The sequence below is a fragment of the Mixophyes fleayi genome, chromosome 6 (genome assembly GCF_038048845.1).
Source record: "Mixophyes fleayi isolate aMixFle1 chromosome 6, aMixFle1.hap1, whole genome shotgun sequence".
Lineage (NCBI taxonomy): Eukaryota > Metazoa > Chordata > Amphibia > Anura > Limnodynastidae > Mixophyes > Mixophyes fleayi.
Window position 1 is genome coordinate 75,770,050 of NC_134407.1, and position 13,269 is coordinate 75,783,318.

General features: G+C 37.9%; 1 protein-coding gene across 1 annotated transcript in view; it reads left to right on the plus strand.

The window, feature by feature from the left end:
- Positions 1 to 2,122: 2,122 nt before the first annotated feature.
- ABCA5 (ATP binding cassette subfamily A member 5) overlaps positions 2,123 to 13,269 on the plus strand; it is a 150,524-nt gene continuing 139,377 nt past the window's right edge. The window contains exons 1-2 of the mRNA XM_075216871.1: positions 2,123 to 2,260; positions 11,004 to 11,116. Of these exons, the coding sequence (XP_075072972.1) occupies positions 11,015 to 11,116 (102 nt within the window). The 5' untranslated portion in view covers positions 2,123 to 2,260; positions 11,004 to 11,014. The remainder of the gene's footprint in view (positions 2,261 to 11,003; positions 11,117 to 13,269) is intronic.

Here is a 13,269-nt window from a genome sequence, read left to right on the forward strand (position 1 = left end):
TAATTTGCTATAACATAATTACACTGCAGTTATGATTCAACCCTTATAAATAACTGTAAGTTCCCTATGTTCACGACCTACCGTATTTCCCCATGTATAAGGCCTTCCCACGTATAAGACAAACCTTAATTTTGGCCCCAAAATTTGAAAAAAATAATAATTAATACGGTAGCTGTCAAAATGTGCAGAGATTGCAGGGGCTTGCTGCCGGCGGCTGCACACTACGTGCAGGTCCGTTAGGAAGCCACAGGCAGAGAAAGTGGGCTGGCCGGCTGCTCTGATTCAGTGTGTGTATAAATACACACACGTATACATATATATATATATATATATATACAGAGCCGTAACGACGGCGGTGCGGGCGGTGCCACCGCCCCGGGCGCAAGCCCAAGGGGGCGCAGCCGCCCGATACCTGACTCCGTGCCCAGAGGAATCGCTGCTCTAATTCAGCTCCCCTACAAGCAGCAATTCATTCCCGGCAATGCAGTGAAACGCATGTGCGTTCCACCGAAAGCAGGAAGTTCGGCATTTGGAACGCTTTTGCGTTTCAAATGCAGAACTTCCTGTTGTTGGAACACATGCATTGCCGGGAATGGATTGTTACTTGTAGGTGAGCTGAATTAGAGCAGCGATTCCTCTGGGCACGGAGTCAGGTATCGGGCGGAATGCAGGACGGTAAAAGGCTGAAGACAAAAAACCCAGGATTCTACTAGTCGGAGGTAGGGGCGTGATCTACATAAGGACATATATATTTATATAGGCTTGCATTGGAACACATAGCGAGGAGTCTTTTACCTTGCTCTTCCATTAAACCATAGCAGACAAACCTTCAGCAGTTTTTTTAAAAAGGCTCAGCCACCACCACCTTTACATACAAGGGAAGAGAGCAGCGGCACACACAGAAAAGTGAGTCTATTTACAACAAAAGTATTTTATGTAAACCTCATCCTGTCTTGAAGCTGAACATGTCCTGCATATAGCCTAGGGAGATAGTAAAACCAGACAGAGAATTTATCATTGCTTAGAAACAGATACAGCAATAAAACAATAATATTTTGAGGGAATTAAAGAGATATATGTTGAGCTAGTTTTGTTATGGCTTTGTATATTAATAGAAGTATTTTTAATTGATTTGTGTAAAGCACCGGGAAACAATTGGTAGAGCGGAGATGCAGTAGAGGAACATATCTGGCCTCATTTAAAGGTGAAAGCAATTTTTCGTCCCAAAGGTACAAAATTGCACTCTTACCTAGTTGTTTTGAGTTGCTCATATCTGAAGATTTATTCTATGAATAAAGCATTTTTTTTATGCTTTTGGTCTATTAACAGAACAGGTGTCATGGCATTAGTGTCATAATACTCGTTGAATAGACTTCCCCATGCCAAGGAATAGGGAAGCCTTTGCGAATGATGGGCTGTGAATATCGCTAGTGGTAACTGCTTTATTATCACTTAGTCCTATATTAATACATACTATTGCAATAGGAGTACAAATAAAAATATATTTCCCCCCATAAAGGACAAATTAATAAAGTAAAAATGTTTTGCAAAGAATTAAAAATGCAACGTGTGTGTGTGTGTACATATATATATATATATATATATATATATATATATATTATAATATACAAATTCTTTCAGTAAAGTGCTAGCCACACCCACACTAGGTTGGCCACACCCACTCGTCAAATGCCACTCCCACTTAGATGGGGGGCGCCGGTGCCCAGTCTCGCCCAGGGCACCAAAATGTCTAGTTACGGCACTGTATATATATATATATATATATATACACACACACTTTTTTGCTGGGTTTGGACATTAGCATTTCTGAAACAATGACAAAGAAAGGGACCAGTAACCCAAATCCACTATAAAAGCCCGTACATAGATAAACTGTATTCTGCCGTCCTGTCTGTCAAAAAGTGTAAATACATATGTCTATGTATTGTTGTTGCATTAGCAAGCATGTGTCAACTTCTTTTGTCTAAGACGCTGCAAGTGAAGTCTGCTGGTGATGATGAGTCACCAGCTCTCCAGGCCTCCATGCAGTGCTCGGTTCTGACCAGAAGGTGTCACCAGCGTCCGATAATGATCCCTCCTACTTGGCTGTGTCAGTGTCCTGCCCCGAGCTGCCGTGCTTCAACAGCGGGCTCTGCGGGTTATCAGTGCCGGGGAGGGACCGTGGCCGCCCTGAGAATAGTCACCAGGGTAACCGGCCTACTGGAATAGCATCCTTTAACTGGGACATTGCAACTTGCAGGTAGCTCTGTGTATGTGCATTCCGTGTCGTGTGTGTGTGTGTGTGTTATATAGATGTGTGCACTCTTACCATTGTGTCTTATGAATGGCCACAGTGTGCCTATTGTTTGTCTTTCATGCCCGTTATGTATAACTACTACTCTAACATCCACGCTCTATATATATATATGTCATGTATACCTTTTAGTTCCTGTATTTTAGTATTTTTTTGGCAATATATTTGTGTGTTCAATATATACAGTTATTGTGTATTACGATGAGTGCAGAATAATTGTGTGTTTGTGTGTTCATTAGTACTACATTTAATATGTTTACTGATTCTCTGTATGCAGGTGTTGTTATTACTATTATTATTTATTTGTTTTAGTGCTTATGATAAATTGTCCATGCTATAGATGTAAAAGCACCTGCATATGAGTATAGTTTATATGTTTCTACGTATATATATATATATATATATATATATATATATATATATTGTAGCGGTATGTATCTGTTTACAGCAGAAACAGTGTCTAGTTTATGCTAACCTTTGTTTGTCTTGGATTTGTGGGGCATTCTTTATACATACAGCATCAATGCATTTGTCATTGTTTATTATATGCAAGTGTATAATTAGTGTACAAATTCACACAGAAGTATTGCTGAATATTGAAATGTTATCTAGTACTAAAGTATGCTTGTACCTTACATAGACTTTTTAGGTGATATGGTTGATTCAGCCTGAGCCATTCCAATTCACAGATTATATCATAATATATAAACTGGCTGGTCCATATTGGATGTCACTTAATTGTCACCTGAGACAGCATATTTGGTTGCGTAATATTGGAAGTGACAAACGCAGATAGTACAGTTGAACTGTCTCGCAGCACTCACAATGACTCCTTCAGTGTTTGGATCAAAGCCTGCCAACCTGATGCACTTCCAGTTGTAGAACAGACGGGATTACTGAAACATCACTGTATTTCAGCTTTACAGTGGATCCGGTCTCCAGAGGGGGAACCTTGTCCAGAGTAATACAGTGCTTATAGAAGATGAGTTATGTGAGCAATAAACATAAAATAATAAAGTAATGACAGTGACCATGACAATGGAAAAATCCACTATAGACTATTATTATTTCTATTTTTGTTTACCATTATTTTGGATTAATAAACATTATTTTTCAATGTGTGTGGTTTGAGCTCTGTTTTTAAATCCCTCTTTATTTATAGTTTATGATTACTAAGGTGATTATTTTACAATCTGTGACATTTTTGCCCTATTGTCCTCAAGTTACTAAATTGTATTATGTGTGTTCTACGAAACATTCCACATCTGTATAGTACATAATAAAAATAGTCAGGTTCTTTCTGCAAAGTGCTTGCATAGCATAGAAGTTTTGTGAATTGATATATTAAGAATATAGGGGCATATTTATTAATTAACAGGGTTTGCCCCGTTTATTATCATTTGTCATCTCAACAATGACAGATGATTTTTTGGCCCCATTTATTTAAATATTATCTCGGGACAGCATATAGGAGGCTATCCCAGGGATTATTTCACTTACCTTAAAAGTTCCGTTGTCTCTATCTCCAAACAAAGGGTGGTATATTTACTAAACTGTGGGTTTGAAAAAGTGGAGATGTTGCCTATAGCAACCAATAAGATTTTAGCTGTCATTTTGTAGAATCTACAAAATAAATGATGACGAGAACCTGATTGGTTGCTATAGGTAGTATCTCCACTTTTTTAAATCCACAGTTTAGTAAATCTACCTCCAGGATTTGTCTGGAGAGCCAAACTCTAAAAGTACCTTGTTAAATAATCCCCATACAATCTCATTGAAAAGTGAACCACATCTGCTAGACAAACTGAGTATATTTGGGGAATAAAATAAAGAGCTTATCCGCAGCTGTGTACTATTTGTCTCATATGTATGAGATAAGACAGGGCCCACACTCATTACGTATAAATATTTAAAATCCTATAACTGAAAAAGTATTTTAATAATTAACAGGTAGTGAAGCCTATACAAACATACATAGCTTCCATGTAGAGAAGACATTGAGTAATTACATTTATTTGTGATTTCAAGGATGATCTACATTTAGGGGGATACAGATACAAATTATCTATTTACCTATCTATCTATCTATCTTAGATCTATCTATCTTGTATCAATCTAGCTTAGCCCAAAGACCCATGATGTATAATGGCATAACTGGAATAATGTCCTCTAATTTCTGATACTTGAGAACAGAATTCCTTTAAAAGAGGAAAATTATCTGTTGATCGCCGTTCAAGTGATGGATAAGTGGTGCACATACTACACCACACAAAATTAAAGAGCTATAACACATACATGATCTAATGGAAGGGGCTATACATAACTAAATATGTCCAACATGCTGGCTTTCACCTCTTGCCATGTTAGTAGGGAGGGGATTTTCTAATTAAATAATGAATGACAGCTTTGCAGACTTGCTTTGCAGAAATACACCGCATGGATTGGTGCATTCATACACAGGTGCGGGACCAGTGATGTCACTAACTCAGATGTCTGCGGAATCTTCTTTTTGACCAGTATCAGATCTCATAAGGACACCACTGTTCTAAAGATGACTTTCGATGACTTTGACAGCTATATTTACAACGGCAATGTGTTTAAGGGTAAGTTTTGCCCTTAAAGACATTGCTGTTTTAAATTTTGCTGTCAAAGTTGCCGATATTCGCCGATTTGCAGAAATCACAGTTTAATACATGTGCCCCAGGAATCTAAAGGTCAGCCACCTGCCGTTTACTGGACTGACTATCATGATTTTAGGGAGAACACATGTTCATTGTGTTCAAAATTTTCATGTGCTCTACGGCACAGGTCACTCCATTCTGACTTTAGACTGCTAATCAGTATGTTGTGTTCTAGGCAACTGAATGGTTAATATAGTACACTGTTCTCTCTTAGCATGAGGGCTTGATGAGGATGGCATTTTACAGAGTGATTTAGAATTAAATTGATATTCTTTAATGCATGTTTGATGAGAAAATATATCTGGCAGTAAGAGGGGTTGGCAATAGAAAGGGACATTATGAGATGGGAGTACTTCTGCTAGTATTAACATTCGTTTTCTATTGATTTTATACACATCAATAAGGCAGTGCAGTATATTTTGTGTAGAGGCTGTGCACAAGTTCCAAAACCACAATTATTATCCTGTAGTCATACTTTATTCTTGCACTTGCTGGACTTTTACAAGTTCACTATACATAAAATAAATAATTAGTTTGGCTGTGTTCCTAAAAACTAATTCCATTATTATTGCCTAGTGATAAACACAAGGTGGATTTTAGCACTGGGAAAGTAATATTTACAGGCTTTTGTGATCATGTTCTTTTAAGGATTCACACATACAGAACTGCAGAATATACCCATTTTTTTAATAAAAAAAATACATTGGCTTATTTTTTGGTTAATAAATAATGACAACGTAAAATCTGTTATACGTAATTTGTCATATGAGATAAAATTAATCAAATTTTAGGACTTGTTGAGGATTAATTGAATGCTAATTATGACATGGTATTTAAAAACACATAATTGAAAGATAGTGTACTTTCTTTATCACATGGCTGTATATAGAAAATCAATAAGGGTACTATATGAAAGCAGTAGCCTTTTGGCTGAAGCAGCACCATACAGACCAGCAGATTAAACAAATAAGGCTTCTCTTAGCATTAATGGGTGTACAGACATAACTGCGATAAAGGACCAAAATGTTTAATAGGAGTGCTGAGAGTTCCTGCAGAGCAGTAGGTGCAGTTTGTTTTTCGTGGCAAGCAATATCTTAAAGTAAACTTAAATTTGGCTATGGCAAACTCCAAACAGGATACTACTAAATGTGAAATCCTAGCAGAGCTATGAGTTAATATTAAGGGTTGTGACCCTCTAGTCATATTATGCAGCCAGCACAATATTAGATGCACAATCTGGTTAAGTCTGTGAAGAAGTGACTTCAACCTCCAAACCCATAACTGCACAGATTATCATAAATGTTCGGCAGTACTAGTAATTAGCATAAACCAGGTTCCCACCATGACACAACGCTGGGTTTTTCATGGCGACACCAACATGCAGAAGAATACTTGCACATGTTGGTCTACGTAAAGTACTTATTGGTGCAAGATATGAGATACTTGGAATATTGCAGTCTAAATATGGCTATGTGCACACTGGTGTTTTCATTTCCGTCTGTCCTCCATTCCTCTATTTGACAGTAGAATGGAGAAGAAACAGGACCTTCCATAGAAGATCCTTGATCTCAGTAGAGATGCACACAGATGCTTTAGGAGCCTATTTACTAATAACTGCACTTTTACCCTGTTAATTATCATCTGTCATTACAGCAATGACAGCTGAATTAACAGAGCAATTTACTATTAAAGTCATGTCGGGACAGAGCATCCTATAGGAGACTGGCCCAATAATGACTTTTTCCTAAAGCTAATTGGAGCTTAATAAATTTGCCCACACAGCAGTCCCCGTTGAATATTATGGGGACTGCGGAATTATGCTGTAATTTGCCTAATGCAAAAGAAATCTCTGATATCTCCTGCATTAGACTTTTGTTAAATGACAATTTCACTTAAAAATGCCTTCTACCATCCTTGCTCTGACTCCATAGAGAATAGTGAGCTCTGTGTAAGTAGCCTCCTCTCATCATGGAAAGTGTATGACCAGTCTGTGTGCAGGGTTTGGCATCAGACCCTTCCCCCTGCCTTTATGCTACCCATTTTGACACTTCAGATTGCAATTTTTAAGCTTTTAATTTATTACGGCTTACATTGGGGCATTGGCTTATGTTTGTTATACTCCTTTTTTTGTTGCTTTTTTTTTTATAAAAGCGTAAATCTTTTGATAATGTAGAAAATGTGTGATTTTTCTTAAGTTGTGGTTAAACATTATACTTTCTGTGAAATTTGGCAGTGATAGCCATTCTGTATTCTTGGTTTATTTTAAGTGCAATATGGAAAGAAGGAGTTTTGTGTAAACACTGTGACACTAAGATAAAAGTCGAATTTGATGCTGCCAAAAAAATTATGCTGCCAGGAATAGCATGGTTGGACAGAATCAAAGCCCAACGCACCAAAGAAACATCAGCAGCTGTTATTTATACATGGTCGTTCAATACAAACATCCTGTCTGAACAATCCCAATTTGCAGACATTGCCAAGTTGGATCTAATTTTACATTTTGTTTGTAGCTATAGTAGCTTATTGACTAATAGATTGCTAGCGTCTTTTCATCTTTTTTTTAAAGCTCTACCACCTGCATGTTACATTTTACTGACCTTCCCTAGCCGGAGCCCTGGTGGTTTCTCCATACAACCATCATTCCCAGGGCTTTCTTGATTGGGATTAGCCTTCCTACGTACATGCCACCGATTTGGGCTGGGGCTATAAGAAGACCGGAGGAACACAGGGAAATACAGCTGCATGCCCCCGGCTAGTGTAGGAGGTTAGTAAAGTATAATATGTAGGTGTTAGTGCATGTTTAAGTATATTCCTCTATTAATATTAATCTTCTACCAACTGTTTGTAGTCTGGGATCCTCTGGATATAAAAGACATTGAGACAAGGACTTGGACTGTTATCTCATTGAAGGAGCAGAATATTCACCAAGTATAGAAGTAATGGTTGGAAGTGAGCCTTCTATGTTTTGCATAGCGGTAAATGACGCTGCTAGGTGAGAAAAATATATATTATTCAGATGGAACAGGAGAGGGAAAGCCTTTGAAGATAAAAAGTCGAGATTTGGGAATCACGGACAGTAAAAAGTCTTTGCTCACAGTGAAATTTCCTTGTTTTAATATTGAGAAAAGTAATGCATACAATTCCTCCTGGTATACAATTCAGAGCAATGGGTCTTTACTTAAAAATGATACTTTGCACATATTGCAGCAGAATAGATGCACTCTCACGAATAGTAGTTGTAACGTTCAGGAAGAAAATAACACAGCTGCCCTAATGGATCTTATGGATAATAAGTTTAATTTATTTGCTGGACTCCCCTTAACAAGAGGATTGTATTGGGTTTGTGGCAAGAGGGCATACTATGGATTCCGACAGGAACAAGTGGACAATGTGTATTATCATATACAGTCTCACAAAAGATTGAACACAAACTCCCAAAAACTAAACTATGGACCATAGCTTAGTCCTATAGTTTAGTCCTATTTAAAACATAAAAACAATAGGGCAGAACAACATGGGGAAGGTTTTAGATTGTCTTATGGTGAAAGAACTGCTGTAACTTTATTTCCTTCCTCCACCTTATACTTGGTAGAAAATATGATTTTGGATATGGTTAATCTAATGGATGATATGGTAGGTGAGTTAAAAGATGCAGCTAATTAGACCATAGAGGAAGTATCACAAATTAGGAAACTGGCTTTACAGAATAGAATGACTCTAGACCAACTGTTAGCATCAGTGGGAGGAACATGTGCCGTAGTAGGACAGGAATGTTGTACATATATAAAAGACAACAAGATTGAGATTCATGATAATTTGGAAAAAGTGCAGGGATTGCAAAAACAATTGAAAGCAATAAGATGTAAAGGAGGGGATTTGGATGGTTTGGAAAAGGATTTTATAGGATGTTGACAGGATGTAAAGAGGGGATTTGGATGGTTTGGAAAGGAATTTACAGGATGTTGACGGGATTACTTCAGTATGTTGTAATAGTTGTGATATTAACAATGTGCTTTTGTTTCAAATGTTGTTCTAACTGTTGCTCAGGGTTGATGGCTATTTTTTGCACTTATAAACATAAAATTTGTCACCGTGAACATATCATGGGTGTATATAAACAAGCTGGGTCTCATCAAGCTGCAGTTTATGCTAATCTTAGAGCAGATGTTGAAGGAAGAACAGGACAAAGGGCTTTTGACACCTGCATGCCAAAAATACATAGGGATTCCCATGTCCGTGTCCGATATGGCAAGTATTGGCTATTATCCTCATAACTGCATCTACCTTTTTCCTTTGTTGTGCATCTCATATATCCTTTAGTTATTTGACTTTTAAACCTGATTTGTGCTGAGATTGTGTCGCTGAAGAAGCAACAGATAGAAGATTATTATGTACGATCATTTGAATTGAGAAAAGTTGGATAAAGGAAGTAAAATGTTAAAAGGTAGTAAAAGTTTAGGGACTGGTGGAATATAATATGCTTGAAGTTTTATCTTCAGCAAGGGAAAACAACTTCAAGGTGTAAATGTCATAAAAACATTTTCTTCATGTCTGGTTTGAGTTAAACCACTGACGTTTATTTCTATCTATATGTGCTTATCAACAACTTTAGATCTGTTATGAGATTATAAAGTTCAAATGTCTTGAATGTAGGTCAAGCAGTCTGATCAAAGTTGTTAGATGTTCCTTGATAAGTATCCTGTAAATGCTTGATTGTCACACTATGTTGTGTAATCAGTAGAATATAAAAGCTCTGTTACTGTAGTTTGCTTTTTCATTCTTTTGAAACTGCAAGCTCCGTGCACAATATTAAATAAAACTCTGGGGCACATTTATCATTAATCGGCAAAAGTGAGAAATAGTTATCAATCCTTATCGCAAGGATAAGGATTGAACTATTTCTCAAATTTATTAAAAAGGGGTCACAGAAACAGCAGTTCCGATAAACTGCTGTTTCTGTGATAGAAAAAATCACACTTACCCCTCTCTTCGGATGCGCTGTCTCGGGATCTCCTCTTCGTTCCTCTTCTTCATTCAATTGCGCATGTGCACTGCACATGCGCACAATGTCCCTGCTCTGTCTCTGCAACGATAGTTGCAGAGAGAGCGCGCTGAGTAACAGGGAGGGATCATGTGATCCCTCCACACATGCGCTGTCCAGCTCTGCTCTCCGGAGCAGAGCTGGACATAACAAAGAAGAAAAGCTTCAGCAACAGTTCCTATGATGTACGCCAGCTTCAGCTGGCGTACATTTACATAACAAGTTCCCGAAAAATATATTTTTTCGGGACTTGTTAAATGGCGGCCCCGAGCAGTCACCATTCTGTTGTATGGTGACTGCTCGCAAAAACGAAGTGCAGAGAAAATGACTCCTTTTCAAGATTCAACAGTGCGATGCGCCTTTCATAAATGTCAATTTGACACTTTGTTTACCTATTTACACGGTAAGTGCACGATAGTGCAATACCGTGAATTGTTAAATATGCCCCTCTGTCTTTGAAAAGACTTTGTTGTTTCCAGGATTAATCCATAACATACTGTACAGGAGAAGTATTAGACTAATACTAAAATTGGAGAGTAACAGGTGCCGATCAGAAAATCCATGATGTATATTGCTTTTATGTCCATTTTATACAACTTTTAAAAGAAAAGTAGTTGTCAACTTCCTTTTCCAGTCTGGTGGACTCCCTTACTCCCTCTGTGCTGTAGGGTTAACAGATCAAACCACACCTCTACTGAGAACCCACATAAGCATTATGCCATGTAAAAGTCCAGTCTGCGGTAGAAAGTACATAGGGTCTTTCACATGTAGACTCCCAGAATTGGGATATGACATTGTGGGGTGGGAGGGGTGTAGCCACAAAGCATTGCTAGGCTGCAATTTCAATAGAGACTTGTTGAAAGTTGAAATGATTTAGGATATGAAAAGATGATTTTTCTTTGAGTGTAATTCTTAATAAACATCATTGTTAGACTAACATGACATGCTTGTTTTGTTCCTTTTGTAGATTATTATAAAATGTCCTCAGATATTAAAGATGTTGGTGTCTGGGCACAAACGAAAACTCTCCTCTACAAAAATTATCTTGTCAAATGTAGAACAAGGAAGGACACGTTGCAGGTATGTTGGGACGACTTTAACTTTGCTTAAAAGTTCTTTTTTCGCCATTACTAGAGATTGTCCTTTATCAATAGGTTAACCTGGTGCAATTAATATCTTTTAAAACAAAAAGCATAACCATAAAACCAGCACACACTTTATCTTAACATGCAGTTTACTGGTTTAGACTATACTATCCATTCTATTGCCTGTGGTGACTTTCTCATCTCTCACTCTAACATAGTTGCTTGTGTTAGTGTGGTGTAAACCATTCATCAATATGCTGCAATAAGGTTATTTTTTTTATTTTTTTTTATTGCCACTTATTGCAGTGATAAAAAAAAAATCACCTATCGCCGCAATTTCTAAATACAATAGGGTCAGCTGAGTGATGCAGAACTACCTAGACTGGCTAGAGACGTCATAGATTAATTTAGCTGACTTAGATTCCCTGGGCCAGTCTCGAGGGATATAGCCAACCATCTCTGAGGATATGAAATAAATGTCATTTAATGGTAGAAAAAATGCTCCAAACCCCCTCCCCCACCACACTAAACAATAATCACCCTCTAGATGTGCCTTCTGTACTCCTTCAATCTCATTTAAATAATCTCGTGCCATAAAGTGAAATCTTGTTTTTGCCTGTGGGTAACTGACTAAGCACATTCATGCATCTAAACTGCACTCAGCAAAGAACATCCTTGATTCACCCAGCTCATACTATCGGAAAATGCTACAGTTGCAAAATCATATAGGTGCAGATCATACTTGCATACTCTGACGGAATGTTCGGGAGACTCCCGAATTTCCAGGAGTCCTCCCAGAGACTCCTGGTACACTAGGCCATCCTCTGGAACTCCATGTCATATTGGTCCCGCCCCACTGCATGATGACATGAATCCTGTGGCATTGCGATGTATGGGATGGGCCATGATGACATGAATCATGTCATGAAGCACTTGCCCTTTGGACCTTGGAGGTATAAAACTTGGCAAGTATGGTGCAAATAGAATATGGATACATAAATACTTACATAAAAGATCTTTAATGTTTATCAATCTCCCTAAATTTTGTTACCCACTTTTGTCTTTTGACTGTGAAGGCTGGAAAATCTGGTCAGCTGATCATTTCATTAGCGCAGTTATAATGGCATCTGTTGACCAGAATGTAAGTAGCCCCTGTGCTTGTCCGGATCATCACATTGCTAAATCTCACCAGTTGGCACTCCTGTGTATGCCCACATATGCCAGAGAAGGCTAGTTTAAAATACTTTTGCATGAAAGTGACAACCTGCATTGAGTTTACAATAGCAAACCAAGATGTATGACTTTTGGTCTTAGCTAAAACTATGTTAGGCCTATCTTGGCATTGTTATTAGTACAAATAAACTTAACACTGATAGTTGTAGGGACGATGCAACTGAGTTGCTGGACTGATCTTTTAAATCTGCTCCTTCTGCTTTGATTTTATAGCTACTGGTGTTGTATTTGTTGATTAAGCAGCTGAACTCAGATACAGGCCCTCCCTGCTGGATTATCCATTTGCTCTGCAGTCATTTTTAGCTTTACACTGTCCAGCCCCCACTCTAAGTGCAGTATCAATTATCCCCTCATAGTCACTGAGTGACATGCTGAACACACAAGTTCATATTACACACGCTACAGGCTGCCTCATCTTATCTGTTTTATGAGCTACAGACAGGAACAGCAAATGACCCCTTAGTTTAAATATCCCAGTGCAATCTAATGTCAGTAAAACCAACAGGAATAAAAGGATGTTTCTCTGCTTGACAGAATGGCACAGCACAATATGTGTTGAAATGCAGTATTCTATATTTCAGGACAGTTACCATTTCAGTCCTGCGATTGGGTTCTTTTTTGAGAGCCTCCAAACAAAATTTCAGATAAACATAATTAACCACCCTTCACTATTTCAAATTCTCTCCTTGTGCTAGAAGTAGAGTCCTCTTGTACTATAGTAGTTTGTGGCAAATTGCTACATATAAACAGTCCACTGTGTTCTCTGAAAGAAAAGTTTTGCAGATGGGTCCAGGTGCACCTATGCGCCAACTCAAATGGCAATTTAGGGTTTATTTGGTACAAATCTAGTTTACCTGCATAGAGAAGTTTAATTCTAAATTTTCAATAGGTTTGAACAGGGTGATAAGAAATTGT